General features: G+C 35.7%; 1 protein-coding gene across 8 annotated transcripts in view; it reads right to left on the bottom strand.

Moving 5' to 3' along the window:
• Window positions 1-24,751, bottom strand: part of SESTD1 (SEC14 and spectrin domain containing 1) — a 140,256-nt gene that overhangs the window by 66,043 nt on the left and 49,462 nt on the right. For all 8 annotated transcript variants that reach the window (XM_081241861.1, XM_081241860.1, XM_081241864.1 and 5 more), the window contains 3 exons: window positions 23,931-24,039; window positions 13,423-13,513; window positions 9,322-9,435 (listed from right to left, as the gene is read on the bottom strand). In XM_081241861.1, coding sequence (XP_081097987.1) covers window positions 9,322-9,435; window positions 13,423-13,513; window positions 23,931-24,039 — 314 coding nt within the window. The remainder of the gene's footprint in view (window positions 1-9,321; window positions 9,436-13,422; window positions 13,514-23,930; window positions 24,040-24,751) is intronic.

The raw sequence follows: 24,751 nt of genomic DNA, 5'->3' as shown, positions 1-24,751 counted from the left end.
TTTTTTTAAATGAAGTCTTCCTTTAAGCATTTAACAATTTGGAAAATAATATGAGAAAACACTAAAAAAACACTAGTCCTGGCTAGGAATACAAAGCTTAAAGAGAGATTGATATGAAAATCATAGTATCAAACTTCAGAAAGTAGTTTCTATTATTCTGCAGTGATATGAATGTTCAGTATGTCACTAATGTCCAAATTCAAATTTTACAAAATATAATCCTATAAAAAATATAATTCACATATCTGAAAAACTATCTAAATCTTAGGGAACGGTCAAAAGGTAATACTGGGTGTTAGTTCATGCAGTGCTGAGCTCGTGCCTTCGACTGACTTTCTACAGACTAATCAATAGGTACTAACATCTGTAGGGACAAGGGTTAACTTTTAGATTTTGTCCAGAAGAAATGCAAATAATTTATGATCTGTGCAGTAAATAAATTTCTGTCCAGTAGGATAACAGAGAACCTCGAAGTTTAGAATTTATGGATCTGCAGGACATTAACTAGTTTTGTATCTAATTTGGCAATCTTATCTGCCTATAAAAATCCTAAATTCTTCAAATGCTCTTTGAACCACACCTCACGAATTACTGATAACTTCATTAGTTAATGATTTGCATAATATGTTTAATTTACACTTATTTTATATTTACATGGGAGTCATGATTTTACCCTTATGAAAATCACACTGTAATATATGCTTTATCTTATCTGTTCAGGGATGTGGTGGGGATTATATTCTAATTTTTATCTAGTAAGCAATTGTTAATTATCTTCAAATATCCACCTCCATGAATATCCTAATATGTATGGATACAATTAAATTCTTGAAGAAAACGTTTATTGGTTAGATTCAAAGCAGCTATCATTTTAATAATCAGAAATATAAATTTCAGATCTATTTCCAGGGAAATCTGAAACCTAGTAACAAGCACAAACAGAACCAGAGTAAAATGGAGAAACTACAAAAAGGAGGGAAAAGGACCACTACCTATATGAGTTTTTGCCAAGTCTTTTCAAAGGAAATAAAAAAAACATAATATTTTTAATATAGTAAAGTCCTACATAAATATTGCTTTTTCCTTTATTTTATATATGTTAGAGAGGTTAAGACAAGACAAATTGAACTAAGCCACAGTATTTATTAACTAGCACACAGCATTGTTCAGCAAGTTTGAGGAGAAAGATATTTATCATATGGCCGTTAATCAAAACATCTATGAAGGTTTTCTGGAATTCAATTTACAAAAAGACTTAAAACTTATTTCTCCTTTACTCCCACTCTTCCATCTGTAACTAAAACACTTATCCTCTCCTAATGAAACATTCCCAAAGAACCTAACACTGAACCTTTCACTCTGTAGGCACTCAGATGTTTTATTTTTTTATTTTATTTATGCTAACAATGTGTGTGCAAGATCTAAAATGAAAATGTGTCTTTGTATATATCTCTGTGTGCTTAGTACAGATTCATGTGTATGTGTTATACACATACTATTTCAAAGTGTATGTCTGCTTATATCTGTTTGTGGAAGGATCTTTTTCTCACTAAAGGAAATAACTTTCTGCAAAAACTACAAAGAAGTCAGAAGAGATGGAGCCACGGGTATTCTTGACAGAGAAACATGAAGGAAGTCTTTGGTTCTAGATCCTAACATTAGTATGGCCTCAAAAAGAGAACAGGATCAGATGTAGTAATAAGACGAGGTAAGAGAAGAAAACAACTTAGAATGGTGGCTTGTTATCATTACCAGTAAAAAAAAAAACACTTTGACTATCATGAATGACAATCAAGAATGAGAAGGTGAGATCATTTTGATTATTACTTTCTCAATTTGAGGATAAGGTTAACGCCAGTACTACTTCAATTTTACCTTGTCATTAGACAGACTATAGATACTATTATCTAACCAGCAAAAGGTATCAAAGCCACCAGGTATAATGTTGCTGAAGGTCAGAAAGTACTGGAATATCTGAGTTGCTAAAAAGGAAAATGAACAGGTAGGTATCAATTTCAGAGACAAGAAGGATATATAAAGAAACATTTAGGTGACCAATGAGAAAGGAATATTCAGTTGCTGATGAAAAACATTAGGGAAGTGAACAAGAGGAAGCCCATCTAGAAGAAAGAATTTAGAGAGGATGATAGGCAAGAAAATGTGAAATCATGGGAACAGGTTGTCATTAAAATGACAACTGGGTGTTTATTTATTTTTTATTTTTTTATTTTTTTTTCTTTTTGCGGTATGCGGGCCTCTCACTGCTGTGGCCTCTCCCGCCGCGGAGCACAGGCTCCGGACACGCAGGCCCAGCGGCCATGGCTCACGGGCCCAGCCGCTCCGCGGCATATGGGATCCTCCCAGACCGGGGCACGAACCCGTATCCCCTGCATCGGCAGGCAGACTCTCAACCACTGCGCCACCAGGGAGGCCCCTGGGTGTTTATTTGATGAATATTGTGGACAGCTAGTAATAAGTCTTTGTTATGAGTAATTCAATAAGGTAAAACACAAACTTTTGCTTACAGGAACACCAGTACTCATAACAAAGTTATCCTTTTAAAAATATTTAGAATATATACAAAAACATAGGCTTAATTACAACAGCCCAAATGATCCAAAATAATATCAAGGAAAATAATTATTAATCAAATAAACATCTATATTGAATTTAAATATATATAACTCTAAGTATCATTTAAATGGCTGGTGTTGAGTTGCCCCTTAAAGCTGATTATGTTTGGCGGTATATTAGCCAGCATTTGAAATTACTCTCGTCTCATTAGGACATTAGGCTTTTAAATAAGTGTCTAGTGCTTATTTACTTGAGAAGAATATTCTAACTGAATCTCTCTAAAAGAAAATATAATGACAGAAGAAGCTTTAACATCTGAGTCTTAAAACATCAATCTATGATATCAGTTCAAGGCAGACAGGAATTCTCTGTCTTCCATTTTTTCCTCCAAGATGCAAGGTATTTAGCCACTACAAATTCATATAGCATGAGACCCAACTAGGCATACGTTTCTGATCAGATGCACACACCTAAGCAGGATGTGACAGGTTCCTCACAAAAAGGATCTTTGCTTCTATTTGGAGTTCACAGAGTTAGTTTCTGAACCACTGGGCTCCGTACACTGCATTCCTTCAGAGCAACATTTCCTGCATGCCCCTGGCATGAAAGGTAGACTTCGCTGCCTGTATGAAATACTCATTCACCATGGCAACATCCAGGCCTCCTACATTCAGCTTTTGCTTTCTTCCCTCACTACACTTTTGATTCTCCTCCTTGGTATGCAGCTTCCTATCCAGCAATCAGGGTAACACCTTTCCTAACATAATCCAGCAGCCAGGGCTGCCTTCCCTTACACTGCTGGCACACAGCTTCTAATAAGTCTACATCACAGTCAAGTCAACCAATGACAAAAGTTTGCAAGATAAAACTGAACAACAAAACAACTGTCTTCTGCTTAGGATATGTAGAAAGATGGAAAGAGCATTGTTCCAATCCTTACAACAACAAAATAATGCATATTAATCTGAAAAATGACAACTTTTCTTGAACCCATCAGAGAGTTGTAAGTCCACAGGAAAACCAATTAACCTGAAATCTAAGGAGAGATGAAATCCAAGGACACATGGAGCTGGAGCACTTGCTTACCTGGGGAAAATACCAGGTATGATACAAGCCAGGTAAGAATTCAGCTAAAGTTTTTAATGAATTGCTTAAGGCCACATGTGGTTTAGTATGAAAGCATAGAACCTGTGGGAAGCAAAGATACAAGAAGAATTCAAACTCACTTGTAGACTCTTCTCCACAGACCTCCCAGGGACTCATAAGAAAGAATGGGGGTAGGGAGGATAAGAAACTTCAAAACAGGTCTGGGGGAAGGGAACAGCAACCACCAACCACTGTAAAGGCATGAAGCTGAAGCACAGCCCAGATTCTTCAACTCTTTCTCCCCTAGAGAACAAAAACCTTCAGGTCCCGAGGGAAGGCAGCAAGCCTGGATGACCTTAGAGCACAAATAAAACCCCACTGTTGATATAGGAAGGGGAAAGACAGGCCCTCTATCCCAATGGAGGCAGGAATATATTATGAGCCCAGACTACCATAGGCCTCCTAAAGCTGGGGAAGAGGGCCCTATTCCCTAGACCTTGGGTCACAGAGCCTGCCTAAGACTGAGGCTGAATCAGAACAACAGAAAATGCCCTACCGACAAACACTGAGTAACAAGTAACAGCACTCTATTCCTGAGGAGGGTCAACAGTGCAAAGAGAGACCTTTTCTAAGGTACAGGTGCAAAGGAAAGAACTACAGCTGAGTGTGAGACAAACACTAACTCTAGAGGAATCTAAAGCCTGTGATACACTGAGGAAAAGAAGAGCAACAACAAAAGCCAAAGCCAATTCAACTCCTGGCTAGCCTAAATCAACCCCTCCCCTGCCCCACTAAAATCCTAGCACAAACCAAGATGGGTCCATGTGCAGGCAAAAATACGATTTATCTCAGTCTTTACTGTCCTAAACAAGATGTCCAACACCCAACATACAAAAAGCAAGAAAGAAAACAACCCACTGTCAGGAAAAAAACCCAAACAACATAACTAGAGTAAGACAGACCCAGATATTGGAACTATTAGGTATGGAATTTAAGATAACTATGATATATGCTAACAGTTCTCATGGAAGAACTGCAAGACAACATGCAAAACAGATGGGGATTACAGCAAAGAGACAGAAACCATAAGAATCCAGTAGAAATGCTACAAACCAAAAACATGGTAAAAGAGATAAAGTGCATTTACAACTGGCTCATTAATAAACTCAACATAGCCAAGGAAACAAACAGTGAACTTGAAAATGGATCAACAGAAAATACCCAAACTGAAACACAAAAAGAAAAAAAAAATAGAGCACTAATCTAGAATGGTGAGAAATTTTCAAATGGTCTAACATACATGCAATTGGAGGTTAGAAGGCGTAGAAAAACAAAATGGGGCAGAGGAAATATTTGAAATGAAAATGTCTAAGAATTTTCCAAAAGTGATAGCAGAAGTCAAACCAGAGATCCAAGAAGTGCAGCAAACAACAAACAGAATTAACACCAAATAAAACATGTCTAGACATTACAAAATGTCTAGATTTGAAAAAAATTTTCATATTTTGCTGAAAACCAAAAACAAAGCAAAAATCTTGAAGGTGGACAAGGAAGATAAAAGATATATAACATATAGGGGACCAAAGTTACAAATAATAGTAGAGTTCTCCTCAGAAACCAAGGAAATGAGAAGGCAACGGTGTGATACAGTTAATGTGCTAAAAGAAAAAAATCAAACAAACAATGAAAGAAAAGTCTATACCGACAGAACATAACTTTCAAAACTGAAATAAAGACTTTTTTCAGGTAAACAAAATCTGAGAAAACTCAATGCCAACAGACCTGCAATGTAAGATATTTTTAAAGGAAGTTCTTTAGGCAGAAGGAATATACCAACCAAAAAGCTGAAAAGAAATGAAGAACACTGGGTGTTGTGAGCAACCATACTTCCAGGAGATGCTTCCCAAAGGAAGAACCCTGGGGAAAACTAAGTATGGGAAACGCTATATGTTAAATGTATCTTATGATCATTCACAACACATATTAGCAAAGTAAAAGTTTGTAGTAAAGAAATGTTTAATTAAAAAAAATGAAGAACACTGGAAATGTCATAAATGAAGGTAAATATGAAATTCATTTTTTATTATTTTAATTGCTATAAAAGACAAGAGACTATAGCAAAAACAGTAGCAATATATTGTGTGCTTACACTATAGTAAAAGTAAAATGTATGTAAACAATGGAAGGAAAGTATTAGAGATATACTGTATTAAGGAATTATCAGTGTTAAGTGGTATATTATTTGAAGATAAGACTCTGTTAATAAAAGATGTATATTGTAAACCTAGGGCAACCACTGGAAAAAAATACTGAAGAGATATAAATTACCAGTCAATAATGGAGATAAAATGTAATCATAAAAATACTCAATCCAAAAGAAGGCAGAAAAAGAAAAAAATACATAAAATCTAGCAAGGCGGAAGATTTTAATCCAACCATATTAATAATTACATTAAATATAAATGGTCTCATAAACCAATGAAAAGACAGATTGTCAGACTGGATATGAAAACAAGATCCAACTATACTATACTTATAAAAAATCCACTTTAAATGTAAAGAAATAGGTAAATAGATGATATGTAAACAGGTAATATAGAAAAAGATACAATATGCAAACAGTAGTCAAAGGAAGCTGGAGTAGCTACATTAGTATCAGACAATGTACACCTCAGAACCAGATTATTATCATGGATAAAAAAGGGACATTTAATAATGAAATGATAAACTGGTCAACTCAGTAAGAAGACATAATGATTTTAAATCTATGAACTCAACAGAAGAACTTAAAAATACATGAAGAAAAAACATAGAAATGAGAAATAAATCCACAATTATAGTTGAAGAATGCAATATTCCTCTTTCAGTAATTGATAGAATAAGTGGACAGAATATTACAAAGACTATAGAAGACCTGAACAACACTATGAACAATCTTGACAATTACAGATCACCCACAACAGCAGAATACACATGCACAGTACATGGAGAACACATGTGCATAAGGAAATCACCAAGATAGAGCATATACTGGGTCAAAAACCAAACCTTAACAAACTTAAAATAACTGCAATCATAAAATACATATTGTCAGACTATAATTTATACAAATATAAACTCAAAATGGATAGATCTAAATATAAAACCTAAAATTATACAACATCTAAAACAAAACATGAGAGAAAATCTTTGTGACCTTGGACTAGGCAAAGATTTCTCAGCTATGATACCAAAAGCCTAATTCATAAAAGAAAAATTTAAAAATCAGACTTCATCAAAGTTAAAAACTTCTTTAAAAATGCTGTTAAAAGAATGAAAAAGTGAACAACAGATGGGGATGCAGTTTTTGCAAACGACATATCTGATAAAGGATTTCTATCCAAAATATATAAATAACTCTCAAAATTCAATAATAAGAAAACAAAAAGCCTTAATTCTTTTTTAAAAATTGGGTAGAATTGAATAGACACCACCAAAGAAGGTACATGGATGGCAAACAAGCACTTGAAAATATACTCACGTCATTAATCATTAGAGAAATGCACGTTAAAACCACACTGAGATACCTCTACACACCTACTAGAGTAACTATAATTTAAAAACAAAGAAAACCTGACAATGCTAAGTGCTGACAAAGATGCAGCTGGAACTTTCACACTATGCCTGTGGGAATGCAAAATGATACAGCCACCTTGAAACTGTCAATTTGGAAGTTTCTTATAAAATTAAACATACACTTACCATATGACCCAAGAATCCCACTCCTAGGTATTTTATCTCTTAAAATAAAAACTTCACACAAAAGCCTATACAGATGTTTACAGTGACTTTATCTATAATCACCAAAAACTGAAAACAACCCCAAATGTCCTTCAACTGGGGAATGGATAAACAGACTGTGGTACATCTACATAGTGGATTACTACTCAGCAATAATAAAGGAACTACCAGTACATCCAACAACATGGATGAATCCCAAATGCAAATGCATATGTGAAAGAAGCAGATTAAAAATGCTAGGTACTTTATCATTCCAGTTACATGGCATTCTGGAAAAGGCAAAAACCACAGGAACATAAAACAGATCAGTGGTTGTCAGGGACTAAAGATGGAAGAAGGAGTTGACTTAAGAAGAACATTAGAGAATTTCTGGAATAATGAAATATTCCTTAGTTTCTTGATTATGGTGATGGTTACAGACCGGTTTGTGTTTGTCAGAACTCTCAGAACTGTACACTAAAATGGATGAATTTTACTGCAGTTAACTTTTTTTTAAGTGCAGAAAAAAATCACACGTTTTAGAGACACTTTGTACTACCTCATTTAAAAACTTTTAACTAGATTTTTTTTTTTTTTTTTTTTGCAGTACACGAGCCTCTCACTGTTGCAGCCTCTCCCATTGTGGAGCACGGGCTCCGGACGCGCAGGCTCAGCGGCCATGGCTCACGTGCCCAGCCGCTCCGCGGCATGTGGGACCTTCCCGGACTGGGGCACGAACCCGTGTCCCCTGCATCGGCAGGTGGACTCTCAACCACTGCGCCACCAGGGAAGCCCTAGATTTTCTTAAATCTTTATCTAAGACACCTTGGAGACTTTTCCTCCATAGCAAATAAAAACTGACTTTACTGAAAATAAAAATGACTACTGTAGTCTGGCAAAGTCCACAATGAGTCTTTATTGTCTGACTCCTGTAAACATTCCAAGGCTAGATTCTACAGGGTTGAGTTAGGTTTTGCACCCTTCAGTGCTTCCACACTTTAACTAATGTAAAGTTTAGTATCTATCAACTCTCCTACTAGGAAGCTGGGATTAATAGGCTGTGGAAGGAAAAATATGACTGAATTGTTTAAATTTGTATTCCATCTTAGGACTTCTTTCTGATCTACAATAATATGTATAGCCCTCCCTCAGTATCCACAAGGGATTGGTTCTAGGAAACACCATGGATACCAAAACCCACAGGTGCTCAATTCCCTTATATAAAATGGCAAAGTACAATGAATACAGTTGGCCCTCTGTATCTGTGGATGTTAAACCCAAAAATAGGGAGGGCTGACTGTAAAAATCTACTTGTAAGTGGACCTGTCTAGTTCAAACCCATGTTGTTCAGGGGTCAACCAAGCTTTCACATAAGAAAAGTAAGAGGGAGAGAGTAATGCCAATAGGAAAGGATGGATAACTGTGTTCATGTATCAAAACCAAACCAGATACTAAGAAATAATTATGACATCATACAAAATAGGCTCTAACTTCAATTTCTAAATGTCTAGGATTTCCTAGTATTAGTTAAATGTCTTCTTGGTAATGTAATAAAAATGTTTTTATTTTCATTTATTTATTTATTTTTGGCTGTGCCACACAGTATGTCAGATTTTTAGGGAAGTCCCTAAAAATGTTTTTAATAAAAAGCTTCTATTTATTCCAAAGATTCACAAAAAGTGATGAAAATGAAAACAAGAAAGCATTTGTGGCCTTGACAAAGAATCATAATTCATTCAACAAGTATGTGAATGCTGACTAAATATTAATCATTACTTAGGCACTGATTGAGCATTGCATAAGCACTTCTTAGTATCCAACGCTGAACAAACAAAATAATACCAGCAAAATGCTGTTTTTAAAGATATAACACACTTCTATTTTTTTATAGAGTATATTTACCTCAAAGCCAAGTCTGTCCTTTTCCTTCCAAAAACAAAAATGTGTTACTTTCTTATCCCAGAATTCATCTGGCTTCACTACACAAACAAGGGACACTTCAGCTGGAACAACATTCTATAGAATACAAAAAAAATTACAAATTATACATGTAAAATGAATAATTTATTAAAGTTATAAATATTAGATATTCATGATTAGGCTGAGTAATTAGGAGACCTTTGGAAAATAATTAAAATAATAAAATAGAAGCAATACTGTAAACTTCAAAATGTACATGGCAATACAGAAATACTTGAAAGACAAGCTGATTCAGAGAAGATTTCAAAAAACAATGTAATACAGACAGTACATGTGAATTATTTTTGTATTTTACTGAATCTCTCTAACAGGAATCTATTTAAGCTGCAAGATAATTTTTAGTTGAGAAATTATTAAATTTGGTTTTTCTATGACATGAAAAACATTTTTTATAACACAATCATCTTAGAGAATTTCCTCCAATAACATAAATCAATATTCTCACAAAATAAGTTTCTTACCAGCCATTATGCAAAAAGGTCAAGATTCTGCGTGACTATTAACTTGAAGAAGAGGACAAAGCTAAACCTCGACAAATACAATTTCACATTTACTAGATGCAGTTATTCATATCATCTAAAGAATGGAAATTAACATTTACTGAGTTTAACATATATTCCACATATATTTTATCAACAAGTCCCATGAAGTTTATCTTTAAAATATATCTTAATTAAACTTACCCATTTTTACCACCTACACTGCTAACACTCCCAGACTAGTCAGCCTTTTGAAATACCCTCTTAGCAGGCCTCCCTGCTTCACGTTTTCTCATGCTCAGAATAAAATTCAAACCCCTTACCAAGGCCAAGAAGGCCCTCCAAGCTCAGGGTTCCATGACCTCAGACCTCATCTCACACCTCTCCCCTCTCAGCTCACTCCTCTAACACAGCCACACTGATGTTCTTGCTGCTCCTAGAATGTGACAAGTCTGCTCCCAGTTCAGGACTTTGCCCTTGATGTTTCCTCTACCTGGAATGTTCTTTGCCCTATACCTAGGAGTACTTCCTCAGTTTATTTAGGATTCTACTCAAATATTCCCTCTTCAGAGAGACCTTCTCTGACCACCCTATCTAAAGTAGCAGCATCTGACTCAGTCTCTTTTCACCAATTTATTTTTCTACATAGCATTTATCCTTATATGATGTTACATTACTTAGTAATTCGCCTAACTGCTTATTGTCTGACTCCTCAAACAGAATATAGGCTTCCCAATGGCGGGTACCTTATCTATAATGTTACTCCTATATCTCCAGAGCCTATGACAGTGCCTGACATATAGAAGATACTCCATAAATCTTTGTTGAATAAATGAATTCACATTAACAAGTGGATCTCATCCTTCCAATTTTACAGAAAAGTAAACTGAGCTTGAGAGAACTAAAGTAACTTGTCCAAGGGAACAGAGTTGTGAGGGATGGCACTGGATTAGAAGCCAGGTCGGTCTGACGCTAAAGTTCTACCGTACCATTCCAAATGTTCTAGACCGGGGGTCAGTAAATTCTTTCTGAAGGTCCAGATAATAAATATTTTAGGCTTTGCAGGCTATACAGTCTCTGTTGCAACTATTTCAATTCTGTCCACATAGTATGAAAGCTGCCATAAACAATATGTAAACAATCAAACTCTATTTATAAACTCTATTTATAAAATAGTGGCCAACCACTATTCTAGACCATAAATGGCACTACTGAATAATAATAATGTTATATAATTATAATAATAAGTATTGATTAGGGGAAAATAGGAAACTTTTCAATTTAAACATGTCACTGTGCACATCACAAATCTAGCGCCTCCTGCAATGACTGGGTTGTGAATAAAGTTAAAAAAAAACTTCAGTGTTATCAAAACTTTTATCAAAGGGGCTGGGAAATTTAGGGTAGAATGAGGTTTATTTATATGTTGATTGTGTTAGAATATTATTTCAAAATCATCGCGTATTAAAGCTGTGAGAAACAAGAGAAACCAAGCCACTCATTTTAGAGAATATTTGTTACAGGCAGAGCCAGCACTAAGCTCTGGGCTCCCAAACAGCCAGTACCAGTACCTTCTGAAATAAAAGCAATGAATAACTTTGTATGTAGATACTGTTTGACTAGGAGCAAACAACAGGCCATTGCAACTTCTGAAAATCTTAACTATTAATAAGTCCAAAAGTTGTTAAAATACCTATCAGAAAAGAAATCGCAAGAGGGGATTAAATCATCCATTGATTGTTCTTCAAAAGTGCCACTGATCAAAGTCCAATTCAAACAGCAAGTCCCAAACAGCTCATCTGTGACACAGTTGAATGGAAGAACACAAGGTCATAATTAATGGATTTCTCATCTAATAGTTATTTTAACAACTCGTACAGAGAAGAGTTCATCTTCAGGGTTTGGAATACAAAAGTGCTGGGAACATATTTGACAGAAAAAGTTATTATGGGACACCAATCTGTGTTCCCTTAAAAACTGATCCACTGGAACCTCTGTCCTTTCCAACCCAAAGGAGTGATTCTAATGATGAAGGTTCAGGCCAACCAGTTAAGAATAAGGTAATGGGGAGATAATTTGGGAACTACCTCAGATACATCCCCACTGGTAAATGTACACTTTTAAAGGATAAAAACCTGGGGCTTAGGTTGTGCCAAGTTCCAATCGTGACTCTCTCCCATGTTCACCACGAGAACCTGGGTACATTACTTAAAATCCTTGAAGACCTTTGAGGATCGTAGAACCTGCCTCCCAAGTTTGTGAGGATGAAATTAAATGAGATCATTTATACAGCAAGCTTAGTGCACAGTACTTGAACCATACTAAGCACTAAAACTAAAAACTGAAATTACCAGTTCCCATCCCTTGAATTTCTTTTTCCTAATTATCACAAATAAAAAATAAACCATTAAGAATCATTCTCCCTAGTTATCATTTAAATTTTTAAATTATATTCCTTTCCACAGAACCCTAAAGCGGCTACCAATTATTTCCCAGTTCATTTAAAATTCTTGATCTTTCCTTCAGTATCACTGATATTTACCCAATTCAATGTTCAACATCCCACATAACAGCCAATATATTGCCCCAAAACTGGCCTGTCATCAGCTCCTTTCATTGTATTCACTTAATTTTTGAGCTATCACTGGATCAGTGCAGTGTCCCTGCCAGGAATGCCCTTTCCACCTTCTTTCATTTAAATTAGATAATCTCTCTTATTTAACTCACTTAACTCTTACTTTCTATACAAGCCCTTCTAAGGAAACCCAGGTACGTAAGAGCAATCTGTCCCCTTTCAATCACTCAAATACTATATTTTTCTCGTTCAGATCACAGTATCCTCAATACTCTCACAATAAACCAACAAATATTTACTAGGTACCTACTATGTGCAAGGGATTACAGAAACATTTTGTGAGGAGCACAAGGAAATATAAACATAAGACTAGGACCAGATCAGGGATTCTATAATCATAGCTGTTTATGAAATGCTTATCTGTGAGCCGCTAAAGCCCCCAAGGACACAGCTGTCGAGTACGTTTCTTCTAGATCAGAGATAAAGACTATTATGAATCCTGGTGATTTTTGAAGGAAAAAGGGTAACAGAAGGGAGAAACCTATCAGAACCACCTGAGGAGCTTTTTCAGATTAGACTTACCCAGTTCTACTCCCTACCTGTGGTATTAGGAGGGGGTGGAGGTGGGATGAAGCAGCTACTACAGTGTGCTAAAGCTCCCAGATGAGTCTGATAACCTCTGCCCTCACACTTTGAGACTCATTGGCCTAGTTGTTTAAATTACTTAAACATGACATATTATTTTTGGTCATTTACAAACCTTTAGAATAAGGTTGAAATTTATTTTACTACTCAAGTAAAACCTATAAGAATTGAATCTAAACAATCCAATAGTGACCTGTGCATTTCAGAACTCAGTCACTGCTGAGAAGCTTGGGCACAGTCCAACAAACAAAATGCATTTGCCACTATCACCCCACCTGTTGCTGTACAATAAAACCACTTCCTAATAGTCAAAAATAAAATTACCTGTAGCATTAAGACTACTGTTTTCACCACATTCCACTGGGATTTTCTGCCATCCACAATCACGGTAAATCCTCTAGCCTTACATTTTTCGCTGAAATGAAACAAAATTACGGAGTATTAAAACAAGCTTCCTATTTTATTCTTAATAATCCTAAGTAAAGTTTACAGTGTAATCATACATGGAGCAGCATTAATCTCAATTGACTTGATTTGCACTGTCAATAAATAAAACTCTTCAGCGTCCTTTCAGTTTTCTCAAGCAATTAATTTTTCTCATTTCAGGAAACACTGACAATCTATAAGCTAATTTGGTAAGAAAATTACTCTAAAAGCATGTAAATTCAATGTCTTAAAAAGAGAAGAAATCAAAGCAACATTCAAATAGTCTCACTAGCCTCTCAATCTCTTCATCTGTAAAATGGGATCACAGTGAAGTAGGTAACTAATGACTGCCAAGTGTGGACGTACTTCTTGTCTCTCCTTCCTGCCAGAAGTGTAAGGTTGTGAAGTGATATTTCAAAACAGGTAGAAAATAAACTAAGCTATTATTAAACCATTGGAAATAAGCTTCTTGGTGTTCTTTTGGGGAAATTTAATGAGGTGAAGTAGCATTGGTGTATATTAAGAATTCAAAGCTTGAACACACCATGTCTGACCCACCTCTGCTTTCACTTTTGCATTCTTAGTCACTTGACCAGCACAATATGATCTTGAGTGTTGGAAAATGTGTTATTGCTATATATTATATTCAATTATTCAAGTACCAACTAAACACTTCTCAGAAGCCTGCCCTAGTAAAATGCAACAACAACATGGAAAAACTGTACCTATGACCAAAACTACATAGCTATATTATTATTATTTATTATTACTATTACTATTTGTTTTACTTATAAAATCAACTTAACGTAAAGATCTCAACTGCCCTCCCTCTAATATAGTGGAAGAAACTGCAGCTTTGCTTAGCAGAGCAAGGATTTGTTAGTGAAAATTCTCTCCACACAAAGTTCTCCCAATTGCCTACATTATAGGAAAGGTCAATAGCAGGCCCTTTCCTGAGATTTAAATCCAACAGTCCAGGAAATTTTACTGATCCTCCCTTACTCTCTCCAAACGTGCACATTAACCTCAAGAGGATTACTGGAGAAGGATATCCAATTCTATTGAGAAACAGTAAGGTCACAAGAATGAGGATGATATTGCTAAAGATTTGGAAGAAGAACAGGTGCCTCTGTAGGCAGGGACAGAAGCTGAGCTTCCAAAGAAAGCAGAGAAGTGTTCAAGAGGTGAGGCAAAGTGAAACATATGTCCATACAAAAAACCTGCACACAGATATTCATAGCAGCATAATTCATAACAGCCAAAATCCAAAACAACTCGAATGTCCAACAATGGATGAATGGGAAAAAAAAATGTGGTAATCCATTCAATAGAGTATTATTCAATCATAAAAAGAAATGAAGTACTGATATATGCTACAACATGGATAAACCTTGAAAACATGCTAAGTGAAAGAAGCCAGATTCAAAAGTCCGTATCGTATGATTCCATTTATATGAAATGTCCAGAATGGGTAAATCCATAGAGACAGAAAGCAGACTAGTGGCTGACAAGGGCTGGGAGGAGGGGAGAATGGGATGAGGAGGGACTACCAATGGGTATAGGCTTCTTTTTTGGGCTGATGGCAATGTTCTGGAATTAGAGAGTGATGGTCGCACAACCTTGTGAATATACTGAAAACCACTGAATTGTACGCTTTAAAAAATGATGTTTATGATATGTGACTTATATCTTAATAAAAAAATGTTGAAGTATTCTATTTTTGGATTTTGCATTACAAAATAAAGGATCCACTAAGCATTCGTGGGGGTAAGGCAATACAGTGATCTCTTCTGCATCAGCAACAGCATATAAAGACTTGTGGGGGAAGCAAATCTGACATCTAACCGCTCGTTGTGGGATCAGGTAAGGAGAAGACCACTCTGACTTAGGGAGGATACAAGCCCAAGAAAGACCAGCCTAGTAGAGTAACTGTCAGTGAGCAGTCTTCAGAGAAGTGGCGGCAACTCAGGGACTCTACCAGTGCAGTGTGGAAATTTGCAGGAAGGGGAGCTAAGATACATGGAGCCAGTGGAGGGCCTTCCCTGGTTGGGACTAGAGCCCAAGCGAAGTAAGTCATCCCCATAATTTGGCACCTGTGTCTATGAGGTACAGGTTATACAACCATTTTGTTAAACAAGTAAGTTTTACACAAATGAGACATCTATATTTCAAAGCACACTAAATTAATCTGTATATTAAGACAAAGAAATTAATGAAGCTTGCAAATACCATCTGCAGTGATCTTAAGGGCATAAAATACTCTAAATTTATCTGTTAGAGTACTTAAAAACACCCTTAATCAAAATTTTGTCACATTTTACTAAGATAGATAAAGAAAATACACACAGTTCAAAGACACTACATATTTGAAAACTGTAAGACCAAGTGATCTTTCAACTACTTGAAAGGAATAGTTTGTTTGTTTGTTTGTTTAAATTTTTTAGCTGTGCCACGTGGCATGTGGGATCTTAGTTTCCCGACCAGGGATTGAACCCATGCCCCCTGCATTGAAAGTGTGGATTCTTAACCACTGGACCACCAGGGAAGTCCCTTTTTAAAAAAAATTGCAATCCTACAAGTGGAGTGATGGTTTAAACTGTTTTTAACAAGAACATACTTCGATTTAGAAGCATATTATGTCCCTTATAAACGGTGTGTAGCTGCAGTGCTATATTAGTAAATTCCTATACTACTATTAACATTTTATAATTTTAAGACCGCTAACCAAAAAAAAGAAAAATCTATTAAGACCCCACTTCCTTGTTCTTACTCTGTTAGAGCCTTTCAAGGGTGACGTGGCTAAGTTAAAACAGCTATTAAAGGAGGAGCAGGTCCTTAATAAGCTCACTCACTTTGGCTAGAAAGAGACTGTCAAAGGATTTTCTGTAGCTCTTCACTAATTTCTTTGATTACAACCAGGGGCTCCTTCTTTCCACTCAGAGAGCTCTGCTTATACTTACTTAATGGCACTAATTTTACTTATGCTTTTATTATAATTGCTTGTTTATAATTCATCTTCATTAGATAACATGCTTCCAGAAAGCAAGGATATTATTGTCTTACTGATATGTTGGCAGCTTCCAGCTTTAAATACAGAGGGCCTCTAGAAATGTTAGAAGACGCAGATCATATCCCTCCTCAGTAGGAATGTAACAATGGCCTTCCTTCTCATTCAGAACTGAAGCCCTTACCATGGCCTATGAGGTCCTCTAAGGTCCGACTGCAGCCCCTCTGAGGGCTCTCCCAGAATCCTCCTTCCCTCAAACTGCTCCACCCACACTACCCTCCCTACTGATCGCACAACACACTGAGCCTGCTCCTGACTCAGGGCCTTTCACTTTACTGCTCCCTCTGTCTAAGATACTCTTTCTTAAATGCTCTTTCATCAGCTATCTGTATGGCCTGGCCCTCACTTCACTCATCTCTGGTAAAATGTTACCTTCTCATTTTATAAAATATTGCCACATACTCCTTGTCACTCCATCCCTCCCTTAATTCTTTTCATGATCTGTTCTATAGACTTATGAACCTCCAACATACTATGTATTTATTTATAATATTCATTTGATCATTAGGGCATCAGGCCCATAAGGGCAGGGACTGGGCCTTTGTTCACCCATTTCCTCGGCACCTAGAATGATGAGGAACTCATTGTAGGATCTCACATATTTACTAAGTGACTGAAGACTTATGAGTAATCTCTGTGTGATTCTTGGCAAGTCATTAAACCTCTGTGTTCTGTTGTTTCTTCTGTGACGTAAATGAGTTTTTCTACAATTAGGAGGAACTGACCTAAAATCCAAATTTGAAAAAAATCAATACTTGAGAGAAACAGAAAAGTAACTTCTATAGATGTTGACTCTCTACAGAATTAGATTAATCTGGGCAAGTACTTGGCAGCATTTCTATAAAGAGGATTTAAGTATGGGTAAAGTGGTTAGTCTAGATGACTGAAGATGTTTGGTCTAGATGGCTGTTAAGGTACTTTCTAATCCTGACATTCCATGATTCTATAACTGGATGATCAACAATTTCCCTTTGAGCCAGAAAAATGCTGATTTTAAATATACGCTGAACATACTGTTGAAAGAAAATGTTAAAACAAAAAAGATTTCCAAGATTTCCATTATGCTCAACTATGTTCACCATAGTTATTTTCATATGTCAATTCTCAATTGTGATAGATGCAGGTTAAATGCAAATGAATATTAAAAGTTATCAATAGCTATGGCACTGTGATTATAACAGAGGTAAATACAACAGTGGCTAGAAACACAGGCTTGGAGTCAGACCACCAGGTCCAAATCCCCCTCCAACCCTGGTATGACACATGTTCTTGGTCAAGATACTTAAATTACCCACTCTTTCTATGCCTCGGTTCCCTTATATGTGAGGAATAAGGATGATAGTGCTCGTCTCATAGGGCTGTTATGAGAATTAAATGACTTACTGTTATCTATTATTTCCTTAAGTATAGGATATTCTTTTTCACATATGCCTCCCAATCATCACCCATAAGTAAATTCCCAGGTCCATTTCAAATTTAATGTCTTCAAAGGAAAGCAAGACCAGCCTAGACAAACTTCTTATCCATCAAAATAGCTTCTCCTGAGCTGCAACTTCTACATGTTTGATTTTCCAACAAATGTGAGATGTTCTGAAAATGATCAGCCAGCCTGCATTTGAGTACACAGAGCTATGAAGAAACTTAAGTAAGATAAAGAGCAGAAACCCATATCCACTGACTACTGATTACTAAGTATCAATATGAGGTACTGCACAGGATTATGAAAAAATATGTATTATACAACACAGTTTCTCCCTTCAAGAAGCTTAAGATAATTTAGAAAGGTGAAAAGGTAAAATAAAAGTATTGTAATTAGTGTCTACTTTACACTCACTGACGTCACCTTTTTAATGTTACTAGGGAAACATATATCTCTGAAAATTTTTTAAATGTAAAACTTAAATAATAAATGTAAAAATTCAAGAATTATCATTAAACACATTATGATTAAATGCCTAAAGAGTCAGAAACGGCAAGTGCTGTATGTTTGGAGAACAGCTGGAAGACTCTGGGAAGTACCTACATAAAGGAGCTAATGAAACTTAACATAAAAGTATACAGAGCAAGAGGAATATAAGCAAAGGTACCACTTGTTAATTTGGGTAAGTTTCTTAAATTTCTCTGCCCTCATTTTTTCATCTATGTAATAGGGATAATAATATTGTTATTTTGAAGACTGAGTTAATACAAGTGCTACAAAACTAAGTGCCTTGCATGATAAGCGCTCAAGAAATATGAAATGAAAGGGTAAGTTAAATCACACAAGGTCTTGGCATAGCAGTTAAGAAGCTGAAAGACTGTCCTTGAGAGCACACACCTAGTCTTTCTTGTCTTCACAATGCACGGTGTACAATGTCTGCACTTGGTAGCAACAAAATAAATGACTATTGAATTAAATTCATTGTGTGGAAAGGAGAGGAGGTCCTAGAAAACTGAGAAGGATGATAGAACTGTTGTTTTGGTGACATTTATCTTGTCCTTGTGTACAAACTGGGGAGAGACTGGAGATAGAGAAATTAGCTTGGCTATTGCTGTACTATCCAGCTTGACGACTCAGCCATCCCTTGACCTGAACGTAAGCATATGAAGAGGGAACAGAGGAGACAGGAAATTTAAAAATTCGTGGTAAAGAAAGGAAACACTAGCGTAGCTGTCACATTTTAAAATGGACATTATAAGTTTTCAATACATATTCATTGAATGAATGAAGTAAATATTTAAAAAGCACTCATCAACAGCATAAAGCATGTTCAGAGCATTTAACTACAGTGCTTTGAAGTAACTCTAAGATCAACACAATTATACCGTCATTTGCCAGAAGTGCATCTGCTAAGGAGGAAAAAGGAAGGCACTGCCTTAAACTTTCTTAGAAGCACGTCCCATAAAAAAAATAAAATAAAATAAAGAAGAGCCATCCCAATGTGTATAAAGTAGATAACGAACAAGAATCTGCTGTATAAAAATTAAATTAAAAAAAAAAAAAAGAAGAGCCATCCCAGTCACACTCTCACAGACTATACTGAACCAATCAGTGTTATATTCATATTCAAATTACCTTCTAAGTCCTGTAAGCTCCAAGGAGGCTCCTTAAAAGCAGGTGAGGGGGCACTGCAGTGGAAGTGGAATTTGAGAAGGCGGGGATGAGCAGGAATGGCTGTGGGCCTACACTTCTAGCTCTTTTATAAATTTAGTTTCTCTGTAAGATTTTCTTTGAATAAAAATGTCCACAGATAAATTTTTTAAAATTCTGAATGTACAGACTATATGCCCCATAGAATTCTGGCAGTTACAAAACTACTTGTATGGGATTCAAATGATATTTCACCATACACAGATGTTATATCTCCTTTCATAATATATTTTAAGTTGTTTCTATGACTTTATTGCTAAGTCTGGTTGGTTCCTTCAATATCCATATAACAAACACCTAAGGTCTCCAAATCATTTTTATTGGCCTTGTGAATATGGAGATAAATGAAACATGGCTCTGCACTCTAATATCAGACTGATTTAACAGTAAACTCTATGACATCAAGCAGAAGTGAATAGGAAAAGCTGCCTAAAAAGGCTCCTTACAAAGATAACAATGACAAAAAAGGTTGAGAAACACTGATGCATATGTTTTTCCACGCTTTTAAAAAGCTGGTAGTCTCAATATCTTATAATCATACTTTGTGTAATAGTACTGATACAAATTTCATTTTATACTTTGAATGTGAATATGCTTCTGACTTAAAATTTTGAAATATATAAAGAAATGATATGAGATAAAGATCTACTTGTGAGGTTTTGTTTAGTGCCAATCTCAATATTTACTTTTTTAATGAAAAGATTTGCAGATTAATTTATATATCTTTTCTTTATCTCCATAAGGTAATCTTGAATTTGATTCTGCTTTCTGAGTCATGGACTCATAATTTCTAATCTTGTTGTTTATGTCTAAAATGTACAGCAATCACTGGTATAACAAAAGAAAAACTCCATTTACCTCTCCTAAAATTTAACACTCAGGTTGGCCCAGCTGTGTCAGTCTATGTTATTTTTTATTAAAAACCCTTTGTAGAAAATGGAGCAGTAATGGTTAGTCTTGAACTCCACACAGACCTGGACATGAGGAGTTACCTGAACATAAATTTAGTATTCAGGTCAGGTTACGATTAACCTGAACTTCTCCTTTCTTCTCAGCCCTCTGCTCAAGAGTCAGAAACCAAAAACAAGCTTAGGACCGAGCTGTGTGTAAAGGAATCAGGAAATGACCCCATTTTCAACTGTACTGGGTTACCCATTTAAAATAGGTATGTATCACACCTTGCTCCAGGTCATGAAACTAAGCATAAAATATGGGTAAGAACTGAATAGTTTCTTTCCATTTTTAAGTAACTTTTAAAAAGCTGTTACTATATTCAGAATGTTAACATTTTCACTGCAATGAAAGACTACTTTTGGACATCTCCTATAACGAAGAGGCCGCATTAGCTAGCTACACTGCTGGAGCTGTCTGGAGACATTCACAGTTGGGAGGAGTTAAGCTTTAACAGCAGGGTCTGGGAGAAACAAGTCACACCAAAAAAAATGCAGACATACTAAAAGAGGAAAAACCTTCTAGACCCAAGCTGAGACTGATATAACAGGGTAAACTTAAAAACAGTTCTGGGATGGAAAGAGGGGTGGATGAACATATAGATATGTGATAAAGTATTACAACATTAGTTGCAGGCTTCTAAGTGATGGGCACAATGGTGTTTACTGCGCTATTCTTTCAACTTTTTTGTGTATTTGAAATCTCTCATGATACAATTTAAAAGCAGTTTTGAATGGCAGGCATTCTGAAGGAGAAAAATCAGTTTTGAAGATTGCACCTAATAAACTACTCTTCCAGAGTTGGAATGAAGAGCTCAAAAACCCTCTAGCTCTCTAATGAAATGGCAAGCACTGATATAAAGCTGCCAGCTACGTTTTTAAACGCCAAAGTTATAGGAGGTTGATCCAAGAAAGCAGAAGGCTAAAAAGTCAGGGCGTTCACAAACTTTAGCAGAACAATTATCAAAAATAAAGTATCCAGGTATCTATTTTGTCTTGCTAAATTAAGTTCTTTCATCTTGCTTCAACTTACATCTTCTCTATTAGCTGGCAGGTAGGTATGTGTAGCTCTGCAGAAACTGATTCATAATTTACATTGAAATAGTACTACATGTGTATCTATATAAGAAAGAAAGAGAGAGAGAGAACGTTTAAATAGTGTAGGCTATTTTGCCCTCCACTCTACTTCCTGTTTGCACACCCAGAGTGAGCAGACAGGCTGCATGAGTGAAACTGGTCGTTTAGCCTACAGTGTGAACATCCTGGCAGGCTGAGTGTGATTCTAGCATATACAAGCCTGCTTTTCTTATCACAAACCTAACCACAAGCCGACTGTGTCTTCCAGAACTCAGCCTCAATGACTGACATGTTCCAATGCTGGAAGAAAATCTAGCATGTTCATGGAAAAATAGTTCATAAGTGTCTAATTCTTCCTTAGGCAGTTTTCAAGGGTAATTTTTTTTTTTTTTTTTTTTTTTTGCGGTACGCGGGCCTCTCACTTCTGTGGCCTCTCCCGTTGTGGAGCACAGGCTCTGGACACACAGGCTCAGCAGCCATAGCTCCCGGGCCCAGCCTCTCCGTGGCATGTGGGATCCTCCCAGACTGGGGCACGAACCTGTGTCCCCTGCATCGGCAGGCGGACTCTCAACCACTGCGTCACCAGGGAAGCCCCAAGGGTAATTTTGACTATCAGTAATTTTTGCATTACATTCTAACTTCAGGACCTCACCCCACATAAGATGCAACTACACTGTACTCTATTCATTTGAAGTATGAGGAGCTCTGGATTGGTGTCAGGAACTGCAGATTCTAATCCCAGCTCTACTGCTAATTAGCTGTGTGATCTTGGACAAGTAACTAACTTTCGAGTCTCAATTCCCTCAACTGTAAAATAAGGCAGTTGATTCAGATGGTCTCTAAGTTCCCTGAACACTTCTAACCATCTAAGAATCCATGAATATTTTTTCATAATTTGTTAGCTATATGTTTAGCTAGGGTCATTTACCTAAAAAGCAGTTCGTTATCTAATGATGAATAATACAGATTGGCAATCAGCAGCTCAGAGAATTAGCAAGGTTATTCAGTACTAATACACTGTGAAGTCTGATAACTTTCTTTTCCAGAAAGTAAAAAGACTGAAAATTTTCACTTTAAGACCTCTATTTTCCCAATATTGAAAAAACATTCAGCAACAGAATCATTATATTATACACCAATATTGGAAGCAGATGTGATTAAAGTCAGTTGTTCTAAAACATAATTTTAACCCTGTATTCTTCAAGGTGGTTTAAAATGAAATAATCTATTATGTCAATAATGCAAATATCGGAAAAGGATACAAAGAATTGTTTGCTCTGACTAAAATGTTTAAAATTCACTATTTCGAGCTTAAGAGCATTATGTAAAAGATAGTTTTGTTCCTTTTACCACCTCTATATTTTACAAACACACACAAAAAAATCTGCCCTCATTCTTGCACTTTGCTGCAGGGTTTGCAAATGTGACTGCATATTAGAATTATCTGGGAAGCTTAAAGAATTTTTTAAAAATTGGATGAGCAGTCCTCCCAAAAACAATTGAATCAGACTCTCTGGAGGTGGACCCACAATCATTAAAATTTTGGAAAAAAATCTCCAGATGATTTTAATGTACAGTCAGACTTCAGCCCCCAAATATCACATATGGGAAAGGAAGTTGGGGAGGGGGTTTTTCTGTTCTTGTTGAAATGATGGGTAGGCTCAAGCAAATACAAAGGTTTAAGTTTTGTCTTCACCAAAGAAATATAAAAATTAAAAATCCAATGATCTTTGGATTAAAATATAAACATTTTTTGCATTTTTTAAAAATAAAAATATGTTTTAAACTCCAAATAGCTTTCATTCAATATATTAAAACATACAGATGTATTTATATCTATTTAGTGAAATAGCTACATAAATACAAGAGCTTTCTACTGAATTCACTTTTCTAAGTTTTCTCAAATTATGTGGTATATAGACAGATGCTCAATCTTTGCATTCCTTAAAAGTTGACAGTATATACATTTTAGAAATCGGTATCATTTAGTGCATCAAGAATATAAAATGTCTTTATTTTATCTGCTGTGGCGTCATATATTATTGATTCTTGTGTTTTCAATTATAATTTCACTGCTAATAAAAGCAGATAAGATAGCAATGTATACTTTAACAATAGCAGGAATCATTCGTAAGTAAATGAAAACATATTGAAATTTAAGAAAAGACACCTTTAGAGTCACCTTGGAATGCTGAGTAGGTAGTCTAAGGTGACACTCAGCTCATCCATATTTGTCTGTTCCAGGCATAATGGAATTGTCAGAATGAGGCCACTTCGTCTGTCCTTTCCTCCTATTAAAGAAAAAAATATATAAATTTAACATGTAAGAGATATTAAAGCACTAAGTGAATTAAATATATTTGCATCCAATGTTACTACAACAATTACAAGTTTCAGACATCAGTAAAAAACAATCAATGGCTGTTTATTTTATATATTGTAAATGTTTACAGTAGTACAGCAAAATTATACGAAGTTTAGAAAAAATAAGAGGAAAAAAATTCACCAATGAAATATTCACTTAAACATAGCAATTCTCATTGTTTAATTTCTTCCATTTAGTCTGCTTCTGATTGTAATCAATTCATCAAACACCTATTGTGTGCCTAGCACAGTAAGCATTTGCAAGTAAAATAACAAATTTCTTATCAACCTAGGAAGAAAAACTTTAAGTCCTAAGAAATAACAGTATGAAATATGACAGATAATTTGCTAGGCTGTGTTGTACAAAGTATATAAAATATTATAAAAATGGATTTAGAAAATGGAGAAAATGATAAGAGATGTAATAAATGTAAAAAACTTCATAGAAAAGTTAAAACTCAAGAAAAATGAATAGAATTTATAAACCAAGTCAAAAGAGCATTCCGTGATGAGGAATGATCTGAGTTAACTCACAAAGGTCAGACAGGCATTCTTTGCTCATGAGGCAATAAAGGGAAAGCCCTGTCCAGCTGAGAAGAGTGCACGGGCCCTGGATATAGAAGTCTGAAAGCCAGGAAG

Source organism: Mesoplodon bidens, assembly GCF_964165515.1.
Source record: "Mesoplodon bidens genome assembly, chromosome: 8".
Lineage (NCBI taxonomy): Eukaryota > Metazoa > Chordata > Mammalia > Artiodactyla > Ziphiidae > Mesoplodon > Mesoplodon bidens.
This window is presented reverse-complemented; position numbering and strand designations above follow the sequence as displayed.